We start from the raw sequence: 24489 nt of genomic DNA, 5'->3' as shown, positions 1-24489 counted from the left end.
GACAACTTTCATCAGAACGGTATTTTTCAGGTTGGAAAAGAAGGTGAGGGAGCTGTGGGAAGAAAATGTGATAGAGCTCTGAACATTTCTACTGTGCAAAAGGCCAAGAGAAAGAGACTTCAGCAGTTTCATTGGTGCTTCCTGATTGCAGTCCTGTGGAAGATAATAAAATACAATATTTAGCACACTAAAACTCGCTGATTCGATACTTACTTAAATTCTAGAACTCCTGGCTAGACGATAGTGTGTATTTCACAAAATATATAGCTCTGAACAGCGGGGAGCTGATGAATCCTGGTGGATAAGTCCATCCAGCTTTTGAGTGTGACTGGTCTGAATGCAGGGGGGGAAGTTGCTTTAACAGCAGTTTACTGAAGGAGCTCTGTGTTCTGTTCTGCAAGATTCTCTGAGTTGTTTGTTACTGACTGCAGTTCAGCCAGGAGTAGTCAAGGACAAGGTGTATCTTGATCTGATGGGTCTGTTCATTCAGAGTCTATTACATCCTGTTGACACCCAGTCAAATGAAGATAAAAACCCTTTTCATATCTTTCTTCAGAAATGAAATTCAGCAGAGAATGAGTCTTTGCAGAGCATCCTAGGAGGGTCTTCGGTTCCCTTACCCTTATTTAAAGACTGCAGTCATGGTGATAGTGTTTCTTTTTGTCAGTTAGTGTAAATAGAACTCGGGTGGTTTAAGCTGCTGTTATGCTTGTGTGTAAACTGATCCAAAATAAATAAAAGTTGTCTCTGAGGACGTTGCTCAGCACACTGAGCAATTAGAGATAGTGGTGTATAGTCAGCCAGTGTAAATGTAAGTACTTCAAAGGCTTCTTTGTTGTAGTGACTGTGGAGTAAAGTTTAATGGGGAGGCTCTTTTAAAACTACAGAGGGTTAATTTGATTGATTTGGGGTAGGGTTCTGGAGGAAGGAGGGACTTGGGAGGAGTGTAAGTGTATGTACCTCTACTGCTTACATGTCCTTGCCCTCCCCATATTCATTTTCCCCTTCCTGGTGACTCTTGAACTCCACCAGGTTCAACCAGTTTTGTCCAAAGGGCTTATAAATCCTTGAGACAGCAAGCTTGAGTATTCCTCATTAGGAAAGAAGGGGGTGGGTGCTGGGAGGGGGAGCAGGCCGGGAGCATTAATATTCCCAGTGTAAGGAGGACTGCAGTGGGAGCTCAGCCTTAACCCCATTCAGCACCATATCCCTGGGTGTGGGAAACTAGGCAGTGCTGGTACTGATGTTGAAGAAAGTGCTTGTTAATTTGTTTTAAAGTGCAGTTTGCTAGTCCTTGTCCTCATACTGCCTGGACACTGCATGAATAAAGGTCTAAGGGCACTGGAGAGCATGAGCCATCGTTGTATCTGAATTCTTAGCCTAGGTGAAGATAATGCTAAGAATTAGGCTGAGTTGAAAATTGTGACTTACTGTGGCTATGCACAAATTGAGAGGTACAGTTAATTCTGCTCCAATTGTATTATCCTGCCTCGGTGGCCATTTTTTTGGGCATTGAAGTGAAGGTGATGCAATGTCAGTTAATTTTAGCTAATGTTTGATATTAAAAATCGCTTAACTTGGCGTTTGTTTCAGTAGTTGTGCAGCCATGTAACACAGTTGAGGATCTGTATCTTTTATTTAAATTGGTAGAACTTGCTGGTCTTTTTTTTTTTTTTTTAATAGCCTTCAGCTAGTGCTTGTAACAATCTCATTTTAAAGGCTTTGAGAAGCTCTTAATGTGGAAAGCTTCTCATAATCTTACCCTAATGTTGCTTGATCAAGACTTAATACTGTCTGAAGAGTGTCTATGAGTAATCCTGTATGTAGCAGGTGATTTGCAGATAGGGGTTTAGGTAAATTTGAAACAGTAAAAGACTGTTCAGTATTAATACTTACTGTTAGGTTGTCTTTGTGAAGGTGGGGAGAACTTGGTAGCTAGAAAGTAGAAAAATAGTAGAAAAATATCACACTGGTAATTCATATAGAGCAAAAATGCAGCTACTTAGAAAATGAGGCTTTTATGAGAGAATCTTACAGTGGGTTAAGGTGAAAACCTTCTGAGCAGTGTTTGGATTTTTGAAGCAGTCTGGTGAGATTTTTTTTTTTTAACTGTTGAACTTGTTCTTTAAGGCATAAACCCAAATAGTATTTCACCCTGTATTCATCTGCACACACGCTTTGGTATAAAAACGTGGCCTTGAAGAGCAAATTTTGTAAGTTTGCTCTTTCAGAATATTTGTTAGCTTGTAGGTTGAATTAACGTAGTACAATTTTTCAGATGAAAGTTAATGTCAAAGTTTGAATTTTAGGAGTTGGTATGGCATTTCATAAATGTATGAATGTATCAGTATGTTTCACTTTGGACAGCTCGTTTGCCTGCTCTGGCCTCTCAGTTTATGGAAATACTTCTGACTTTGTAGTGTCAGTTTGTATTTTGACTCTGGATGCTGTGATGATCTGCTGCCTTTTGCTTTTGAGCAGTGTGCTGAGCTCTGTAACTCAGGCCTTTGGAGGATCTGGTGCAAGGGGTTGATCCTCCATCAGAGAAGGCATTGGGGCGGAGAAATGTTTCTCATCTCTCCATACTTCATGTTCTGGTTTGTGGACTATGAAAGAATACTCCTATTATGCATTAATTCTGAGTGAAAAAAATACATATTTAATCATTCATTAATGGAGAATATTGTAATTGGGCATGGATTAAGTCTGGTTTGATTTAGAGCCTATGAATTTATTTATTGAAAATGTGTTTTGCTTGCTGTGGAGAAATAGAATGACTTAAAATATCTTTGCAGACTACAGAACGGCATAGGAATTGTGTCCCTTTCTGCTGTGTTGTAATGTTAAGTACAGATTTTGTGGTTATTGTGTTGGCAGTGACCTTTGAGGAGGCTCTTTAAGATTAAAAGAAAAATTTTTTTTTTTTTCCCTTAACATTTAGAGCAATAATGAAAACAGCTATTCCTCATCTTGTCATTTGTTACTATGTACTGGTATTTAAACAGGTTTTGTTCTGGCAGTAGTTTTGCTCCTGGTGCTATAAGAGAGCATTTGTCTGTTGAGTGCTGTTTGATTCTTTTGTTTTTCTAGGTAGTTCTTTATGCCCTCATTTTTCACTTGGGGCCGGTGCAGTTTCAGGTAGCAAATCAAAATGGCAGGTGTAGTTCTTAAAGAACTCGTGCTCATGCAGTGCTGGAGCAAGGGGATATGGCTGTGCTCAGCTACTTGGCCCAGGATGCAGAATCCAGTTGTGGTCGGTTGCTGGAAAAGCACAGAGTAAATTGCAGAAAATGGATGCCCTTGAGGAAGGAGATGGTTGGAGTCGTCAAGTCCGTTCCTGACATACTATCCTGATAGTACCTTAGTGACTTTGTGTGCAAAGCCTCTGCATCCTGCTTATGTGGGTGGGGAGCCCTATCTTTAGAGTTAAGTTTCAAATTCCCAAGTGCAGGTTTGTTACCTAATTGCATTTGACCGCCAGGTCGGTCAGGGTATTCCTTTCAAATTGGTTTTAAACTTCTGTTTTGTGTTTAACACTGACATGGACATTGAAGGTAGTAGTTAGGCCAGAGTAGTATCTTCCCTCCTCTGCAGAGTTTTTGAGAGTAAGTTATTTACTTTGTGAGAAAGAATTTCAGTTTAGTCATTTTCTGTCCAAAAATGGAGCAGAGCTGGGGGAACCTGAATGAGGCCTGAGCATTTGGCAGTCTTAGGGGACAGCTGGCAGCAGCCATGATTAAAAAGAACTGCAGCTGTGCTCTGGCTGGGTCAAAGCATTAAGGGACTGATAGCAGAGAAGAGGAAAGGTCTGCCAGAAAATATGTGTGCCCATAGAATTTCAGTGTTAGGAGGTTTGTTTGGAGGGTTATGATGGGTTTACCCACATAAACTAGATAACTGGGGCTTATCCACAGGTCCTCTCTTCTTTAGTTGCTTTTTGGTAAGTTTTCCCCTTTTGAAGATTTCCCCTTTCTCCTTACATACAGAGTTTTCTAAACTGGTGTGGTTATGGTTCTTTTTTCCCATCTGTTCCTTCTTCAGCGGTGGCTTGTTGGTTTTTTTTCCTGGGGTGTTTTTCAAAAGTCTGAAATGGTTGAAATTCTGTTTAAATCTCAATGTTCATACTTGCTTGCTAAAATGGCAATATAGAAAAATTTCTTAGTGTTTAGGAAAGAATCTGATTTCTACAACATATTTTTCTTAATAAAGGGCAGTTCATACTGTGTATGTCCATGTACAGAGAACGTGGAACTTTTTTCCCTTTGTTATTCCCCCTTCCTATACAACAGTGAATTTTGCAATCCATACTTTTAAAATCATTCTTCATGGCCTTGTATAATGAACAGTTTTTAAAAGGTCATACTTCTGACTGCTTCTTTGTTTTCATGGTTAAGAAGTTGAAGTAACTTTGCACTGAAAACAGTTGATCAGTGCTCGTGGAAGAAAAAAATAACCTGTTAAGTTTCATATCTCTCAAGTGGGCCAAAGCATGCAGGCAAGCAGAAACCAGTTGGTGAGGAAGCCATTTCAGACTCAAACTGCTGAGGTCTTATTAATTGGATGGAAAATGTTCTTCAAGTTCAGTTCATATTTTCATTTAAGAACCTGTTCTGTATTTATTAAAGATTTTTGACATATTCATGAATACTGTCTCAATTCAGACTGACTTAGCCTAAGTATACATTTGTTTTGATATCTGTTAATATTGCTGTGGTTTAGTATTGCTTTAATTTTTTTCCATAGCAGCTCATGCTAGAAAAGTTGGTGAAAACAGGTATTTCTGGTGTATGTGAGCCCCTTGTGTTGCCCATGACACTTGGTAGTTGTTTATGTCTGGCTTTCTCTTGCTGCTCTGAGGAACAAATGCCCTTCTGAGCTTGGAGTGAGGAGGAATGTGTCTCTCATTGGACTTTCCAGGAGGGGTGAGCAAATCAAGCTCTGACAACTGCACTACAAAGTGCAGCAGCTTTTCTGCCCGTTGTGGTTTTCTGCCTAGGCACTTGTGCTGAGCACACTGGCTTGGCCAGTACATGGTACAGATCGATTTGAGAAAGATGAGATACCAGAATATCAAGTGATTGCTAGCCAAAGAATTAGAAGAAGAGGGGGTAAGACAGTTATATTGTTACTTCAAAAGCCATCTTATCACACCATTAAAAATATTGCCTGAGATGAAGGCAAGGGATTAGTTCAGTGAATATTTCCTGCACGGGAGGGAAGGTGGCCATGTCAGCCTGCAGCCCTCTGAAAGGCTTCCACTTCCAGTTAAATACAAGGACTTTTTAGAAAGTTGTGCACTGGCTGCCAAGTGTACCAGCATGCCACAACTTCTCAGAATGCCTCCTGGTAGCACATTTCCCAGTGGAAAAACAGTGTCTGAGGAATTAACTTGTATGGCTGAAACAGGGGTGCAAGGTTAGAAGCAATAACGCCGTGGGTAGGGTTCAGCCTTTCTTGGGCTGGAGCCAAGGCACTGGGGGATGTTGTGCCAGCAGCACGCTCTCAAAACATGAAAATCTTGTTAGGCTCAGGGAATGAAAACAGTGGTCTATTGGAGATGCTGAACAGTGTGTTAGCAGACTGACAGATGCATCCAGGTGATGTGAGAGCAGAAAAGGTGTCTGAGGTGTCTTCTGTCTCATGTTTAGAGGAATAGCTAACTGAATGGAGACATAGTGTCATTGAGAACTTAGTTAAGACTGTGTGAGAAACAAGTTTGGTTGTTTTTTTTCACATAAATTGCCTTAGAATTTTGATATTCAGGGTGTTGGAAAAAGGAAACAACAAGCAAACGATTCTTAAGGAAAATAGTGCTGTCATGGCAGTAAATTAATTCCCATCACTGTAGGGTTTTCAGTGATTTTTTTTTTTCTGCAAAAGAAAGTGCCATTTAAAATATCTGCAAAGACTCAAACAATGTCTGTCTCACCTGCATGTAGACTTATTGGGAATTCAATTGCTTAAGAATTTGTAATCATAGCTATGGATGTGGTTCTATAATTTTAGCTATTTTAGAGACTGTCAACCATGAAACTGGTCTTGGGAGTTAAATCTTCCTGTCTTCTCTTCATACCTGCTAACAGGCACTGCATTTCAAGATCTCATAGGCATTAATGGATACTTAATTCAAGTAAATATTGCCTATTCCATAAATTGTGTATTTTGCTTCCATGGGCTTTTTTTCTGAGTTTTCCAGGTCTTCAGTCATAGACAGAAAATGGATCAAAGAAGTTCAGTCTGCAACCTTTTCATCTTACCAATCAAAACATTCATTTCCAATGCACAGTGACGATTGTTCTCTAATTTGGAAAAAAGCCTGACTGTTTGCAGTTCCTGGTTTTCTGACCAAGCCAGAGATGATGCTCTGTGTGTCTCAGTTGGGCTCTTCCTGGAAATGAGGGTTGTGATATAAACGCCTTTCCTTCAGCCTGGTCAGCTGCAAGTTGCAGGGTGAAGTGACGTAGCTTTATGCTTGAGAACATTGGTGGTGGTGTAAATGGAGCCATAATAAATGTTTCCATGTGCTCAGGGACATCAGGCAGAGCAGCAGCTCATAATGAGCTTAACAAACTGTTCCCTCCATCCTGTGTCAGCGATCTGTCCCTGAGCTGTAGCCTGTTCATTGTATGTTAATTGAATTTTTCCATTCTTTTTCCCCATTCTGACTACTTTTAATATTTGCAGTGAATTGTGGCTAATAGTAAAACAAACATAGTGTGTTTGTTGATTTGTTTTCTGTGCATAGTAATCGTGTTTCTCTCAGTATTAAAGTGAAGGCTTGTACAGCTACTTGCACAGCAATGAAGGGCTGTAAGGTTTCATGCTGCAAAGGCTATAGAGGGCCATATGACTTTAGTTTATAGCTTGAAGGATACTTTGGCTTTAATTAAGAGGGAAAACTAACCCAAAGTTCAGGTTAGTAGGGCTAACATGAAACCCTGGCAATTCCTCCAGGAGTACATAGGAAAGAGTAAGCATTTATTTTGCGTATGTGATAATATTTTGACATTGTGACGTGTTTTTTGTAGCATACCAAGCCTAATATTGATTGTCCTTTTGTGTTCTTCAGTTTCCTCCTAACATTTGTGCTGTTAACTGGTTTTGATCAAAGTCGGGGTGGTAAAGAGAGCTCTCAAAGACACAGTGCTGCGTCAGGTGTCATCTGTGCCCTGGCCTCGCTGCTGCCTGCATGGTGGAAAGGCACAGGAGCTTTGAGCTGGTCCCTAATCCCTGGGAGGGCTGCAGCGAGGGCAGAGCCGGCACATGTCACGGTGCGTGATCCACAGCGCGCGCTGTCCCTGCGCAGCCACAGCACGCTCTGGGGGTGATGGTCGGGTTGTGGGCCAGCTTTGCCCTGTGAGCTCTGGATCTCTTCAGGTAGAAATTTCAGTAGGAGACCAAGATCCTGCTCTCTGCTCCCAGTAACATCAGAATAGCAGATGAGGTTCTGCAGCGCTACCATGGAATAGTTAACTAAAACATGTAACGTTTGTTTGACTGTAGGCAATTAGTGTTAGACTGTTAATGATGAGGATTTGGTTTTTATGGAGCTGAAAATGATGTTTGCAGACTTGGAGCCCAGTGTCTTAGGCTTGTAAGTTAAATGGCAGTGAAAGAAAAGTGAAACAGGGACTAGGCTGGAGGATGGATAGACTATGGTGACTTGGTTTTCTTGCCCAGAAGAGTGTTGGATTTCCTGCAGGATTACTTTACTTTGTTTTGGATTCCATTTTGGTATATGCTGTACCTGAAGGATCAGGGTATGAATTGTTAACTCTTACAGCTTTAGCATTTGGTGGAGAGAGTTTATCTTTTCTCTAAACTGCATTGTTTCCTGTGTCAAACTTTTATAGGTACTTAAAGAAAAAATGAAGTTGAAATGTGAGACATTTTCATGTCAGAATTGTCAGAAGTTGAGCTGAAGGATGTAGGTTTCTTATCTATAAAAATTTAATTTCACTTTTTTAAGAAAATGGGGCTTGTTTAATTCTAGTGTCATGTTTTTCATTTTGTCCGTGACCTTAAAATGAAAAGGGAGGAGGTAGTACCACTGGCTACCTGTGGTAGCCATGAAGCATTTACTGTTATTGTTGAATGTGTAGAATAACATTTGTTCCATCCAACAAGTAGTGTTTGTAGCTTATAGTAAGTGTTTTCTTAAGATAAGATAGGAACAGAATGTTATCTTCATATCCATCTAGTCTAATCCATATAAGTATAGATGCATATTGGTTACATTTTAAGGTTTATTACTGAAAAAGCAGTGGGCTTTTGACAGCTCTCTCACATTCCTGCTGTTTGAGTGTCTGCATGTATCTATATATATTATAGAAGAGTGTAAACTTTATTGCCTTACGCAAATTTACTAGCTTGCATTGTCTGAACTTGAAATGTTGTCTCTAGTGGTAACTTTACTAAGGTTACTTGAAACAATAATCATCATCACTTAAATATAATTTTACAGATTTAGTAATATGCATCTGTGTGTGTGTGAAAACATCTCATGTTTTGTGGGAAGGAGTGGAAGTTTGGCTTTGTTTTATTTTTTAGTTAATCAGCAATGCTGAAGCCATCTCTGTCTTGTTAAGTGACGTAAACTAGAGCATGAAGTAAAGCAACTTTTAGCCATGTTAAGAGAAAATAAATCGTGATTACCAGAGAACATTGTTATGGTTCCTAGGTATACAGTATTTGTACCTGGGGAGGGGAGTTATATACTGCTGCTGCTGCTTTTAAATTACTTGGGAGAGTTATTCTGGCATTTGAGCCCCAAAAGAGCCTAATTGCAGTTAAAAATAGGAGAAGTTCCATGCCTCTCTTGATCTACACAGTATCTAGTAATTCACAATTAGTTCCTTTTCTCTTTTTTTTATTTTTTTTATTTTTTCCCTACAGTCATGCTAGCTTCTGCTACAGTAGTTGCTGCCAATAAATACTGTAATTTTAAAAATCAGGGTTATTGGAATTGCAGTTCCTGTACACCTTTGGGCAATTAGGAAGCGATTAGCAGCACTTTCTGGTATTGAAGGTTCAGGCTGACAGCTATTGACCCACTGATGTGAGGAGAACTGTGGCTTGACAAAAGACCCTTAGAGGAAGTATTCTTCTAAATGTCACTGCTTAGTTTTCCAGTAATGCATTGTGATGATCCAGTTTTAAACCCGAGCTTTCCACCTGGCTTACACTAGAGAGTTCAGAGGTTCCATTTTCCATCAGCCTTATTATTTGAGATGGAAAAACCTCCCTGGTGTAGTTACTGAAACTTTTGAAGTACTGTGTATTTTTAAAATTTTGGTGCCTCGGAATCAAGGGGGAGGTTAACTGCCGCTTTTTTGCTATTTGGGAGTACCTGGGTACTGTAAATTAAATAACTGCTGTATTAAATTAGGAACTGAAAGCCAAAATTGGGATGCAACACTTTGTTGATACTTCCTGAATCTTCTCAGGCAACTCAAGGTTCAAAGCTGCTGATGATCGGGTTACACAAAGGCAACACGAGTCCTGCTGTGAACATGAAGAGCTGTTAGTGCTCTCTGCCTTGTAACATTTCTTGGGAGTGTAGTAAACTAACTCAATGGAGCCGTTTGACCGGGCTAGAATGGATTTGTTACTCATTAGTCAGCTGAACTGACTGGAGAAAGTGATTTTGATCACATCTACACATGAGGAGAAAGAAGTTCCCTCAGATATGGAACAGTAATGGTGAGACTGCAAAACAGTGTATTTTAGCAAGGAAGCTGGAAATTGTTGTAAATTTAATATGCTGTTTTTCGTGTCTAAGTGTTGTAGTCTTCAGCTTCACAATAATATTAAACATATGGGAGAAAGGAACAGATTGTGCAGTGTCAAACTCCCTCCTTGGTTACAGAAAGATTCATTTTGGTTGTGCCTCTTGGATTATGGCAAGCACGAGATTCTAGTGGGAATAGCAATATTGCTTATATAACATACTGATTCTGAAAAATAATGAACAAAATTCCATCATGGAGGTGGCAGGGTTAGGGTTCCTTGAGGAATTTAGTTTTGAGTTTTGTATTTCATATATTTTGTGAAAAACTTTTTTTTATTTCTAGCTGAGTATGTATAACTTCTGGAAAAGACCTCAGTTGGACTCCAGAATGCTTAGATGCAGTTTGTTGGATATTACTTGTCCTGGTTCCCTGAGGAATTCTAGCAAAGATTAAACCAATTTCCTGCAGACTGGATTTGGTAGCCATTTTTTTAATTAGAATTTTCAGTACCATAATATTCTCCTATAAAACGTATGTGCAAAGATGGCATTTAGATGATGCCATTTGAATTTGAAGACAAGTGGGCCAAAGTCCCTGGAACACTGCTGATGCTCGTTTCTCCTATCAGGAGGTTGAAATCTCCTGGTCAGTGCTGTGAAACGTCTGTACCACCTGGGTAAATGGAAGCTGATGAAATTTAATGTGGTCAGGACTAGTGCTAAAGAGATGCCTTAGCCTTCATTTTACTGATGACTTTAGGAAGCCTTTGCTGCCTAAAACGTTTGAACCTTTGGGGTTGCATTCTGCCAGTGGAGCCTCTTTTATCACTGCAGTGTTCTGCACGTGTCTTCTAAGCACATTCTCTTCTAACGTTTCTGTTGTCACTTGGCCCTGTCCCAGTTGCTTCTGTGTCTCCAGTTTATCCCATCATGTTCTCCTCTTCTGTGCTCCACAGTCTTCTGCATTGTCAGATTTCTTATCTTGCTTCTCCTGGCCCAGGCAGCCATTTCAGTGCCAGTAGTAACGGCAGGCACCTGGGTTCCTGTGTTCGCTGATACTGTCTCAGAAAGTTCCAAGAAATTCGTGTTTCCTGGAAATAACCCTCTCATGTTGCTGGGTGCCTGTGCATGTGTGTGGGCTGCCAGCAACAGAGATGCAGCCATCATGAAACTCTGGTACCAAATCCACCGAGGTTTTGTTGGCATTCAGGGAAAACAAAAAGAATGGTTTCTCTACCAGTTTAGAGGACAGCAAGTGGAAGACTTAGCACTTGCATTACCTCTTGGCATTACTGTTGTGCCAGTGCTGGGTGGCTAGAAACAAACCTTACCAAAACTGACTTCGAGTGGAACTTGATCTCTTGGACAGTGTAAAATGTGAGTGTGGCTATGAGTTTGAGAAGTGCAAGAATAACTTTTGGCAGCAGCTCTTCTTCAGACATGCAGAAATTCATTGCATTAACCTGAATTTCAGAAGTGATGAAATGAAAGTTTGTGTTGAGAATTGCATTTTTCTGTATTTCTTTTGTAAGTCCAATTATTTTCATTTGAAATGGTAAAATGAAGTGACAGTTGAAGTGGTTTGCTGTTTTATTCAGGCTACAAGAAGGAAATTTTCTCACATAATAAGAAAATTTGTAGTTGTTCTTTCTCTCTGGTTATACACCATAAGTCAGTTGTGTGTGAAACTTAAATAATTGTCTTTTCTGAAAATTTCACTGCAGTTTCTCCTTTTTTGTGTAATTTGCCTTGGTGATAAGTGGTTGTATTTAGGGTTTACCACTGTCTTCTACATGATGCACATATTTTCAGTCATACTTAAAGGTTGGGGTTTTTTTGGTAGAAATTACAAAAAGACTTTATTACAGCAAAACCTTGAAATTGGATGGCTTAAAGAGTATAAACCAAGTGGATAAAGACCTCTCATGTTTTTTGTCAATGATTGCTGAATATTTTTTATTATACTGTAACTTTCCAAAGTTGTCCATGTGGGTGACTATTTTTTTAATATTTCATTTTAGTAATAAATATATCTTTTCTTGCAGATAAAATCCAGAACTTGAAAGAAGATAATGGGAACAGTCATTTCATCTATGAAAATGCTGGAGACAGTAATAAAACCAATGCTGAGACCACAGACACTTCTGGATGCAACACTGAAGCCAAGGACTTGCCTGATTCTTGGGACTCCCACGCAGGAAAAGCAGCAGATTCTCCATCAGAACCATCTCAGACCAAGGGGCCACTAAGAACTCACTTGTATGAATGGGAGGATGAAACTGAAGACACCAGAACTGGAGAGTATATATTAGCTTTTGACAATGAACATCTCTCAGAGGTGAAGAGCAAGGATGAGGAGTGCGATAAAGAAGATGGTGAAAATCCAAAGGAAGCCATTAGTGAAGAACTTGTGCAAACTATTCCTAGGCCAAGCAACTGTAGGACATACTGTCGATCCAACAAAGCAAAACTGCAGGGGGCAACAAATTTTGACAAGCTAATGGATGGCTCCAGTCAGTCTTTATCCAAAGCAAACAATGAGTCAAATAACGATGGTCTGAACCCAGGAAAAAAGGTTTCTTTAAGCAGTGGGACCAGTTTTAGAGGGACGGTTGGACGGACTAGAGACTACACTGTTCTCCACCCATCTTGCTTGTCAGTTTGCAATGTCACCATCCAGGATACCATGGAGCGCATGGACGAGTTCACCTCAGCAGCCCCCACTGACCTGGGCGAAGCTGGGCGCTTACGGAAAAAAGCTGACATTGCCACCACTAAAACTACAACCAGGTTCCGACCGAGCAATACCAAATCCAAGAAGGATGTCAAATTAGAATTTTTTGGGTTTGATGATCAAGACGAGGGAGGGGGAGATGAAGGCGCCTCTAGAAGTTCTGGGAGTTCCAATTACAAAATCAAGTACTTTGGGTTTGATGACTTAAGCGAAAGCGAGGACGAAGACGAAGAGTGGCAGGTAGCGGAAAGGAAGGCCAACAAAAAGCGAAGTAGAACTGTACCATCTGCTTCACTACAGTCAACCTCTGATGGCAATGAAAACTGCTCCCAGGATAGCCAGCTCGGCACTAATGCAGGTCAGTAGAGCTCTTTTGGAATACATGGGTGACATTTAATTTTAATTGGCTTCAATATTTTGTTCTTTTTGCAGTGTACCCTGGAATTTGTTGAACAGTACCATTGATTTGGAAACTTAACAGTTAAACAGTTAAACTCACCTGAAATCTAACAGTTAGACTCCCTTCTCCTGTGGTCCTGTCTGGTGTTTCATATCTCTCTTGAAGTGTGCTTTACACCCCTCGATCTCTTGCCAGAGAATTTTTTTTTTTTTTCTTTTCCAACAGAAGATTTGTACCTTTCTGATGTGTTGAGCATAAGTATCTATGCCTGGAAGGCAGGTATCCTCCCACAGAGCCTCCAGATCAGCCCACAATTACAGAGCTGAGTGCTCACATTTGAGTAGCTCTTAAGAAATGGGAAATATCTTTTTCTGCTTTTGAATGTGTTCGTAGGCAGTTCGGACCTTTCTCAAGCCCCACCTTATCTGAGGGTGCATGACTCAAGGGAGAGGCTGTGGGGACCCATGGAGTGCCAGTCAGATAACGGGCTTTGGAAGAGCCTCTGCATATTTGTTTCTGCTCTTGTTTGCAGTTTTTAGATATCTCCTGCTTCTGTACAGCTTGGGTAGCAGGGTGTGTGTGTGTACTCACATGAGTAAAACTGTACACGTGGCAGCTGCTGGGCAAGTTCTGGGGGTTAAAATCCTTTACAAAATTCAACTTGCTTGGTGGTTGGTTGGGTCCTGTGTTGGTGAAGAACAAAAGCAGTAACTTTGGTGGAAGGTTGCTTTTATCTCTTTTGTTTTGAAAAAGTCCAAAGAATCATTTGTGTTAGAATAACTGTTTCAAATTACTGCCACTGTTCTATGGAACATTTTGGTCCTCCATTTTGGAGCATGAAGCAGGAGAAGTTTTATCGACTCACTGAAGTTTTACCTTTTAAGACTTGGGCCAGATGTATTTCATTGTGATAGGAAGAGAGGGTTTCAATCCAGCCTTGCAAATATTGGAGAGGCTGGGTCTTTTTTCCTGCAAATAGCTGCTGCTAATATAATCCAGAAATAAAATTTCAGAGGAAAAAAATGTTAATTTCTCTCTTCTAATTATAGCTGTTTCTAAAACCAGAATTTTCTATAAGCCTTTTAATCAAAAGTAAATGTCACTGCTAGGGTTTTTTTGTGGTTTTGAAAGGAACAAATGGATACTGATGTTGTATGAGAAGATTGTGTTTGCAAACAAAAAAACCCATTATTTGTTTTCATAAAATTTACTTATGGTGAGATGCTTGGGTTCCAGCCTCTTAGGAGAATAGGTTTATCTTACAGGGCTGTTTAAGAAGTACTCTTAGTCCCTGCCTCTAATGAGTCTTTGTTCAGCCATTTATTCCAAGGGAAAAATTTGCTTGTGCAGTTAATGCAGCTGAGATGCTGACCCATCAAATTATCCTTTCAGCTGCTGTCCTCAGAAGTCTCAAAATACCTGCACTTTGCATTTGGCACTGCCTTCACCAAGCAGGCCTTTATGCTCCCAGGTATCACAGATGGTTTCTCTGAAATATTTTCCTAAGAGATTTCCGTGGCACAGGGAGATGTAAATTTGTGTTTTGTTAGTTTTTAATGCACTTCTCCGCTTCAGGTAAGAGCTACCTCTCGGTCCCTTTGCTGGGAGATGCTTCCCCTTTATTTTGCATCTCCTTTGCTCATTTGATTCTTGTTTTGTGCTTCTGTTGGCAGGTGAGATTTGAGTTGCAGTTTTTTTTTTTCCCAAAATTTGAAAGGCTGATGTCCTACAGTAGAGATTATGAAAATAGGGAGTTTGATGCTGCCCTAAAATTCGTGGGACTCCTTGCTAAAGTTCACACTATTTTCTCTCAGACCTCTGCAAATTTTGAGCATCACAATTGCTCAGAGCAGCCATGAAGAGTCCTTAAACATAGTGATGCTGAGCCTGAGAATTTCTCAAGAACTTCTGGATCTAAGCCTGAAGTTGCAGTAAAATGTGACATTGCTCTGAGGTATTGTCTTTGCACACTGGAAAAATGTGACTTCTACATCCATGAAAAATGCCAGCTTTGACTCCAAGCCTGAGAAACAGCTTTCAGAACATCTTGCACAATAAAACTCTGTCCTGAAATGATGAACAGTACTGAGAGGTGCTAATGCTACCTGGGTTCTGTATGTGCTGTTCTTTCTTTGTACTAGTGAATAAATCCCCAGATAAAACTCCACTGTTCCTGGTCCAGGCTGAGAGGTGAAATGCCAGACTGCCTTTTGAATTTCAGCCCTGGAAAATCCCAGGACTGATATTGCTGTTCTGTGCATAAAGAATGTTACATGGCATGATCAGTTTTTCAAAAAAACTTGATGCTTTTGATGTTTTCAATCTCAGGCTTACTTTGCCATAACGCTGATTTGGTTACTTGCCATAATCTAGGTGTATTTTTATTAAACATATTTTAGAATCTTAATTTAAAACATATGACAGAGATTTTATAAAGAAACATTATAAAGACTATTCCTTCCAGTCCCTCTGTGAACAGAGGGAAAGTTTGACAATACGTATTTAAATGTTTCTGCAAATGGAATTTAAGAAAGCGCAAAGAATACAGGAACAGTATTGTTAGTGCAGGAAAAATTGTAAAACAGATAAATTCAGTTTTGACTAGACTGTATTTCATTGCAAAACATTTTCTGTTGCTCACTTCTATGATGGTCTTTTCTGCTGAAGTGATTAAAAACCACAAAAGAAACCCCAAACAAAAGCCAAGCAAATAAAATCCCCGACTCTGAAAAAAAGGTCCACCTTTTAAATTCCTCGATGCTGCTACCACGCTTCTCTTTTTAATGAAAATAGTTCATAACTTTATTAGCCTTAGATCTTTGCTGAAGCGTTGAATTCTAGTAAAAATTTACTTTTTATTTTGCCATTGCAATCTAAAATTCTCTTAAATTCCTCTGTAGCAGCCCAGCGAAGCAAAAGCCCCTTTGGCTTGTGATCCTCCCAGAAGGATTCTGCCAGAATGCCAAGGGCTAGAAGTACTGGGGAGACTTTCCTAGATTTGAAACACTGCTTTTATCATTTCAGTAGCCGGAGTACAGGATGACTCCAGTGAGGAGAAGCTTTTAGTACTGGAAGAAAGGGCCTGACTTGACTGTAATAATCAATGGGGAGTTGTATCCAAGAGAAATCTGTATTGCAGCTTAGTCTTTTGCTTTGTAAATGAGTTCTCATGTACAGCTTAACCTTTGTGTCATCGATTCATTTTTCCTTTCAGTGACTGGGATGAGATTCCTGGAATCTTTTTAGGTAATGTAGCTTTTGTATATCAGCATCCAGCACTCAGCTCAGTTCTGGTGAGCCAACTTGCCGTATTTTTTTTTTTGTTTCCAGTTCCTTTGCACCTTCTCAGAAACTGAGTCACCTTCATTGGGTAAATATTTTAAGCCAGTTGAAACTACATCCAAGTCCTCAAAGGCTACATGAGAGTCCTGTTTGGACTTCAAAACCTTTGCAGAATTACCCTGAGACGCTAGAACAAAATTGAGTCGTCGTTCCTCAGGAAATTTACTGTGGTTGTTGCCTTACTTGGTCTTTGAACATCTTTCCAATTCTAGCCAAGAGAGACAAATTATCTTAAAGCTCATAAATGCCTTGAAGATGATTGGATAGAGGTGAAGAGGCCTTATGTGCTCCCTTTTTCCTAAGAAAAAGGTCAATATGACCAATTTCTCTGTGAGGGGGCAAACCTCCCCCCCAAAAAAAGCCATACAGGAGAGAACCAGTGGGAATCAAGCTTCAGTAGGGTCACTGCTTACCAAACTACTTGTGTGTTAGCCTCACTCAGTAAATGTTAACAAAAGACTTCTCCCCCAGACCCTTTTTAGTTTAGATTTAAAAGTCTGCTAAGATAATGTATGCAGAGTGCTTTTAGGGTACCTAGAAGGCCTCCAAAAGCACTGCTCACATCGAGGCATTCCAGGTAATCTTACAGAGCCAGTAAGTGTTTGCTGTGCTAGCAATATCAGAAAATGCACAATTATCCTGCTGGAAGTAGAAGTTGAAATTTTTTTTTCAAGAAGTTTCCTTGAATTTAAAATCACCTAGTTTAAGTGGGATCGTTCAGAGTCATGTAGGAGTAGAATTCAAGCAAGGAAACTTAGGAGGATGTTAAAATTGTGGCTTAGTTGTTGCAGAGCATTGTTAATGATTATTGAAGGCAATGCCAGGTCCAGGTCATAGCACAGGGCAGAAGTTACTGTTCTCATTTCATGGGTGAAACATTTTGTGTTTCTAGAGTCACTGCCGTGTTTGTAATGGCTGTGGTCGAGTAAATTACTTTTTAGCTTTCAATCTGCAATAGGAGGGTCCAGTTCTCTTGGTTTGACTTTCTTTGAGATTTGCATTCAGGGCCTGACTTCTTCAGAAGTATTTCAAGATTTATAAGGATGTATATTCAAGCAATTCAGTTTTACTCATTAAATTGACTTCAGCAAGAACCGAGTTGTCTCTTACATAGATTTGGAAGTAGTCTTGCTTTATTTAAGTTAATAGAAATTGGTCAGTAGTATTTTTCCTCAGTTGCACTAATTTTATTAAACATCTTTTGAAGTCACTTGTTTTCAGAGGCGCTGTTGGTGCTGTGTTCTTAGGCTCTTGTGCTCACATGACACAACTACACTGAAAACCAGTGGCATAGAATGGGAGAGGCTGGTTCCAGGAGGGGCCTTGCAGCAGGATCCTGCCAGTCCTGGTGCTGCCAAGCCTGTTGAAATTTACTGCACTTTGGGAAACTCTGGAGCTTTGTTTTAACAATACTTCTATTCCTGAGACAAATCCTGTATCCTTGAAAATGCCATTAGAAATTTGGTTGCCTGCTTTGCCTTTGCTTGCCCTCTTACCCAGCTTGGCTGGTCCTGTGCACTTGGGATTAGAGTAACCCATCCTACCTGCTTGTGTCTTTGCAGTGCACTTTTCAAACAGCAGCAGCTTCTCAGGAATATATTGCTTTTCTAAACGGTTTGTCAGATGAAACAATGCTGCTCTGTGCCTGTCTTTATTTCCTTCTTGAAATTTGTGGTAACTTCTGGTTTGTGCCAACTAAACCCTTTCCCTTGTCTCTGAGATAATGCTTCAAATAAAACAAGTCTAAAAAAAAAACAACTGAGGACAAAATTTTAATTTGACGAGTGAATTGCAGGTTTACAGTCTGGGATGGGGTACTGGAATCAGTGGTAGTGCAAGTATTAAATCCATTGAAAGGCTGTGTCCTAGCTGACTGTTTCCTGAGCTGATCGCCGTATTTTTTTCCTGTTTACAGCAGAATAAGCAAATATAAACAGGCTGCCTTCATGAAAGTGAAGCGAGATCAGTTCTTCTGTTCTGCAATTGTAGTGTGTTCTTTTAAATCTCTTAATCTTCCGCTTTTGAAGAACCCAACATGCTGCTTTATTCCTCTGCTGCTCAGGGTTGTAGCAGTAAGCCAGCCATTAGTGAGCTCACATCAGAGGTACCCTGGGATTTACAGGAGTGTGGGATGGGAAGCAGCAGCCTGAGGCTACCCAGTGGGCAAGAGGTGCTGTAATAGTTGTGATGTGCACCTTGTCATGCTTCTGTGCATTACTGCAATCCAGCCAGTGTGCCAAGCCAGCTGTGCTTGGCATTAAAGCTGATTTTTCTGATGAAGATTGATTTTTCATGATGGAAGTTCAGAAGCGATACACGTGGAATTGTCAGATGCAAGAAATGCTCTAGCAGTTCGACAGCTTTTAAAATGGTTGTTTCATGTCTGTATTTACCTTTAACAGATCTGGAGTTTTCAGAGGATGCATCTGGTGTGATTGAAGGCAATAAGAAATCCACAAATAAACAAGGTGATAAATCCAAGGAAAACACCAGGAAGATTTTTAGTGGGCCAAAGCGGGTGAGTAATAATGCTGAGACCAATACAAAGTTCTTATTTTACTCAACTCCTCAGTGTTGATGTTTCTTCTTATATATGCAACAGGGCTTTTGTCCCAATTTATATCTGCACTTCAGATCGTATGTTGGCCTTTAATGTTATTTCTGGAAAAGTAAAATATTCATGCGAAATTTTTGTATTTATTGCTGGAAGTTTCACTTTTCAACTTCACATTACTGCTGTGGAGCACCAGACTTGTAACATAAATGCATTCCCTGGAGATGATTTTTAAAGCAGAGCATCAGTAAATTCTGTGCATTTTGCTTTGTGGTTTGTTGGTGTTTGGGTGGGGGGTGCAGGGAGATTCTTTTGGTGTCTCTTCTTTGCTCTCCCAAGAAATCATATTATCATATTATCATATTATTCAACTTTTCTTAAAACTTCAAATTGGGCATTGGTATAGTCTTTATAAGGATAACTGCCTTTATAAGTGAGATTTTCTTTTAGTTGGGGAAAAAAAGTGACCTCCAATCCCACCCCAGCCTTCCCCAGCTGTGTAATATTCAGAATGAATTTGCCCTTTCATAGCATGAAAAGAGCTTATTCATTTTCTTGATCCTGGAGAAATGTGGTTTATCTGTCATTATAGGGTACTCAGGATTCTGAGGCTTTAAAAAATGTGCATACAGCAAACATTGAGTTTAGTCACCAGGTAAAAGTTTGCAATAGGGGGATCCATGTAACCTCCATTAAATGAAGCTTTTATGACCCAGATATCCAGGATGGACATTTCAAGTCATGATGGTTTGGATAACACAAGTGCTCAAGGCCTTTTCATGAGCTTTTTGCATAACTTGTTTGTGTTACCTGGTTTGTGTTAGCCTGTCTCACCATCATTGCAACCATAACTCCTCCAGTAGGAGAAAGAGGGAAAGGAGCTCGTATTTCTCCTTTCCACTTGAGTTCCATAGGTTTTGCAAGACCTGGCAGTTGCATGGTATTGTAGAAACTGTCTGTGTGCTCATCAGTCCAACAGTTCAAAGAAGTTTTTAAAATTATTTTTTCCTAAGGTATTCTAATAATTCCTCATGAAGGTAACTAATTACTTGTGTTATAGTTTCACTTGAAGCTATTTTTCAAGGTGCCTTTTTGTTGTGTTGATATGTAACAATTTTTCATTAAAAAAAAAAGTAAATTTGTGGGTGGAGAAAGGATGACAAATATGGTTTAGCTTTCAAAACGTGCAGGGAAATGTCAGTTGTGATGCCCTTTGAAAAAGAAGTGTCACTTGTTGCTTTGACTTTGGACAGAATGAGAAGCTCCTCCCTCCAGAGTTTGAAGTCACATAGGTGAGGAGGGTGTTTTCTTGAAGATGGAAGTTCTTCAGCTTCTGCTGATGAAATAATACATTTTTTAAATTCCGCTTATCAGTGAACATGTTACAGTGCACTGAGAAACAGAGGTACTGAAGTGCAAATGTGACTGTAACTTTTTCAAATGTATTTTTTAACAGCATAAAACAGCTGTGGGTGTTCTCCTAAATACAGATTTTTTTAAAAAATTAAATATTATTCTGTAATTGCATTTCATGTGTTTCTTGTTTAATTTTTATTCTTTAAATCCCTGAGATTTTATGTGAAAATGATCCTAATTAATTTTGAATGTATATATCATGAAATTACAGGGGGAGGAAAAAATCCTTACAGCAGTATCATACTATATAAGGGAGAAGGGTTTCACTCTAGAAAATTCTCAGGTGGGGATAAACTTAATTTGAGTGGGAAAGTTGAGAATGAAACAGCTTTTTTGACCCTGTAGTGATATAAAGAACCTAGAAGTAGAATTGCTGTAATTGAGATTCAGAGTTTAAACTTTAATGTTCTCTAATCATACGGCTGTTACATGGAGTCACTAAAAAGCTTGTAAAGCTTGTTCTGATGGTAATTAGAGGTGCTATAATTATCTTCCTAAAATACAGATATAGGCTCTTAATCTTACTTGTATCTTAAGGGAGTTTTCATTCTGGGAATGAAAAAAAAAACCCAAAAACCACCCTAAAAGTATCAGCCTGAGAAGGAAAAATCTCTGGAACTTCTTCACTGTCTCAGCACCATTTATTTTTTCTTGTAGGAGGTAGCAGATACAGTATTAAATATTTTCTGTTAGGTAGTGATGTTCAGAGCTGTGACACTGCATCAAACTGAGCTGCCAAGAAAAAAGCTCTGTGGCTCAGAAAGCTCAAGTATTTTTCCAGTCTGTATTCAGCAGATCTTTCACCTGTGGTTGTAGTTTTGAAAACTTGACCATTGTCTCCAAATGCTGAAGTCCAGTTCTTGAAACTTTGCGTGTATGCACAACAAAATATTACTGACATCACTGACATAGTGAATAACAGTGTTTCTAAACACTGCTTTTATTGTAAGGTCTGAAATCTCTGCCTGGTTGCAGTAGCCATGGACATTATGATAGGTGAGTAAAGTCTCAACCAGAGCCACGCTTTTAAGTGAATTAAACCCCTTTATCCTGAGCCTGAGTTAGAGGAGGAGTGTTACATTCCATAGCAACATAATTAAGCACTTAGAAGAGTACATAAATATTGGCATTACTTCACTTGCAAATTATGGGTGTGAAGCATACATGAGTAACATCTGCAGAAGTTTGTTTGCAACTGTTTACAATTTTAATTCAACTGGTCGGGTAACTCATGCTGGAGCGTGTCAGATGGGAGCTCTGGATACGCCCACCTGCTGGCCCCTTGGAGCTTAGTTCCCCTTCCACACATGAAACTAATTCTCTATTAGCAGGCAAACCCAATAGAGTAGACAAGAATTTTTTTTTTCTTGTTATGGTCCAAATCTACTGAGGCTAAAGACCTGAAAATAGGGAGTATAAAAATGATTTCCTGAGATTTCTTGTTCCTGCTGCTTTCACAACAGGTTTTAGCTAGAATCAGCAAATGAAGAGAAACAGTTCTTGCAGGAATACTCTGGAACAGTTTCCTGTGGTCTTATGCAAAATACCTGTCTCTAAATAGGAACCTGAAAAAAGCCAACTCAAAAGTGTAATATAAGGAGTGCTTAACTTTTTGATCCATCAGCCCTAAAAATGAACGATTATACCTCGTGTTTTGTGTCAGTTCAGTGTTTGTGTTGTCCAGCGTGTCGCTAGGGACCACCGAGTCCTCTGAACAGCACATTTTCTGGGGTGTCCCCTCTGCTCTTAAACTCAAAATATATAATGAGTGATCTCTGTGCTGATCCTAGTTCTGCCTGTGGCCATGGGAAGCCTACCTAGACATGGTGAATACTGATTACCTTTGAATATTTCAAGGGAAGAATTTAGATAGAGTTGCAAATGCTGGTTAAAAGGTATGGGAGCCTTTCAGCTTGAGGGGCCTGGGAGGGAGGCAGAAACTATAATCTATTGCTCTTTGGGGCTGCTGAGGTGTGTGGGAAGACTTAGGGAGCTCCATGAAGGAGACAGAGGAGGTATAACAGAAAAAAAGCACTGATTCTCTCAAGCTGGCACAACTGGAAGCAGATTCAGTCTTATGTTTTCTCAGAGTAGCATGAAATTTCAATTAGATGGGTGCTGTATCAGGATTTTTTTTCCCTATGCCTTAGAGTAGGTGAATTTTAGAAACAAGTCTTTTGGAATTAGTTTCTTAGATATTGATATCTTTTGCACTGAGTATATGTCATAAAGCGTCTGTGCTACTATAGAATGCAATTTTAGCACATACAAAATACTGACATTTTCTTGAGAGTTTGAAATTTATTTTTTATGATTGGTAAGATGAGGAAGAAAGTGCTCACTGCAGGATCAGTCTACATTGGTGATTAAAAAACTACTGATCAAACTAAAAAGTAACCTGAAGGCTAATTCATTGCTTAATGACTTCTGACTCCAGTTAAAATGGACATATTTCAACGAAATACTAGTTTTTGCAATGAAAATTTACTAGTTTTATATGACTTGAAGCTAGCTTAATTTTTTTTTCTTACTCTTACATTGCTATGCTTGGAGAAATGTCTTTAAATTCACTTGTTGAAGTCTTAGCCCTAGAAAACGTGTCTGGCTTGTGACTGTCCACAGTCCCACATGTACCCAGTGAATGGGGATACATCAGTGGGCTTTTTCTTTTCCTCTTGTGCACACGTTGGCTTGTACAGGAAAAGGTATGGAAAAACCTCTTTGCCACTAACTTGATTTTCATGGTGTTTCCTTTGGCCCATTCAAATACTGGACCACAGAGCTTCCTGTGTGTGCTGGTTTTGGCTGGAATGGAGTTAATTTTCATCAGAGGAGCTCTTCCAGGGCTGCTTTGGGTTTGTGCTGAGAACACCATTGGTAGTGCTAGGATGTTTTTGTTATTGCTGAGCAGCACTTACTCAGAGCCAAGGCTTTTCCTGCTCCTCATCCCACCCCAGCAGCCAGGAGACAGGGTGCGCAAGGAAGTTTGGAGGGGACAGCAGGTTGCAGTGACCTAAGGGACGTTCCATAGCATATGACATTGTGCTCAGCAATATAAACATGTGGAGAATAAGGAAGTGGGGACACACCTTTGGAGAGATGGCCTTTGTCTTCCCAAGTAGCCCTTACTCCCAGTGGAGCCTTGCTTTCCTGGGAATGCCTGAAAAACTGCATGCCCATAGGATGTGGTGAATGAATTCCTTGTTCTGTTTTGCTTGCATTTGTGGCTTTTGCTTTCCCTGTGTAACTGTCTTTATCTCTTTTAGTATTTTCTCACTTCTAGCCTTTGGATTCTCCCCCATCCCACTGGGGGTGTGTAAACAAGGAGCTGGGTTGGGCTTAGTTGCCAGCTGGAGTTAGATCACAGCAGTCCTTTCTGGCAGCTCCCAGGAGGCTCAATGAGTTTGAGATAGTGACAGATTTGATTGGGATGTGCTAGATCAAATGATAGCTGTTAATTGACAGGTGTCTGCCTGCCATGGGGCCCTCCTTGCCTTACTGTGTGCCATGGCATTTGGCTTTCACTGCTTGCTGTGCCTGGGAACATTTTGGTAACAGTACTTTTAGAGTGATGTTAAAGTTTAGTGCACTTCAGTGCACTGAAGTGGCATTGCTAGAAAGTTCCTTCATTAGTGTGGACTGCATTTGCCAGGAAAAGCTGAGATCGTGGATGATGCATTAAAAAAACAACCAAAAAAACCCAGTCCCAAACCCAACAAAGCCCCATCGACTGTAAGGATTGATTTTACCTGAAACAGGCAAAAAATACTGAGAGAAGCACATGGTTATGCTGCTTTTGCTCTTCCTTTGGTCTCTCAGCTCCCTTCTGTTCCCTTGTGCCTTCAGTTGCCCAGCATTGTCTATTACTATAAAAATAACTCACTGAAAAGGAAACATTTAACATAAATCTTAGTCCAGTTCACTGGGAAACTCTAAACTATTGTATCTACTGAGTTGAGGGGCCCCAAGAAGGGAGATTAAGTCATGTTAACCTGGTTAAGTCAACACTGCAGCTGAGAGATGCTCCCTAAGCACAGCGGCGTTAGCGGGATTACGCGCAGCACTTTGATCAAGTGATGTCAGTAGGGTTGGTACTGACAGTGGTGTCACTGCTGGATTCAGACGTGGCTTAGCCAACAGACTGCTGCTGAACTTGGTATCCAGGAGAAAAGCTTGAGCCAGTCATAACCCTGGAACTATTGCTTTTCATGTTTCAGTCAAGTTTTTGTACCCAACAAGGTACAGAAACGTGTGCAAGATTTCCAAGTGTGGTCTTTGGACAGGTGAGTTGGGAGGACATGTTGAATCAATAT

General features: G+C 40.0%; 1 protein-coding gene across 3 annotated transcripts in view; it reads left to right on the top strand.

Moving 5' to 3' along the window:
• WAPL (WAPL cohesin release factor) overlaps positions 1–24489 on the top strand; it is a 126817-nt gene that overhangs the window by 69832 nt on the left and 32496 nt on the right. For all 3 annotated transcript variants that reach the window (XM_040070607.2, XM_040070606.2, XM_040070609.1), the window contains 2 exons: positions 11776–12822; positions 18609–18724. In XM_040070607.2, coding sequence (XP_039926541.1) covers positions 11776–12822; positions 18609–18724 — 1163 coding nt within the window. The remainder of the gene's footprint in view (positions 1–11775; positions 12823–18608; positions 18725–24489) is intronic.

The sequence above is a fragment of the Hirundo rustica genome, chromosome 8, assembly GCF_015227805.2.
Source record: "Hirundo rustica isolate bHirRus1 chromosome 8, bHirRus1.pri.v3, whole genome shotgun sequence".
NCBI classification, from domain to species: domain Eukaryota; kingdom Metazoa; phylum Chordata; class Aves; order Passeriformes; family Hirundinidae; genus Hirundo; species Hirundo rustica.
The sequence above is the reverse complement of the archived record's forward strand: the minus strand, read 5'-3'. Positions and strand labels throughout refer to the sequence as shown.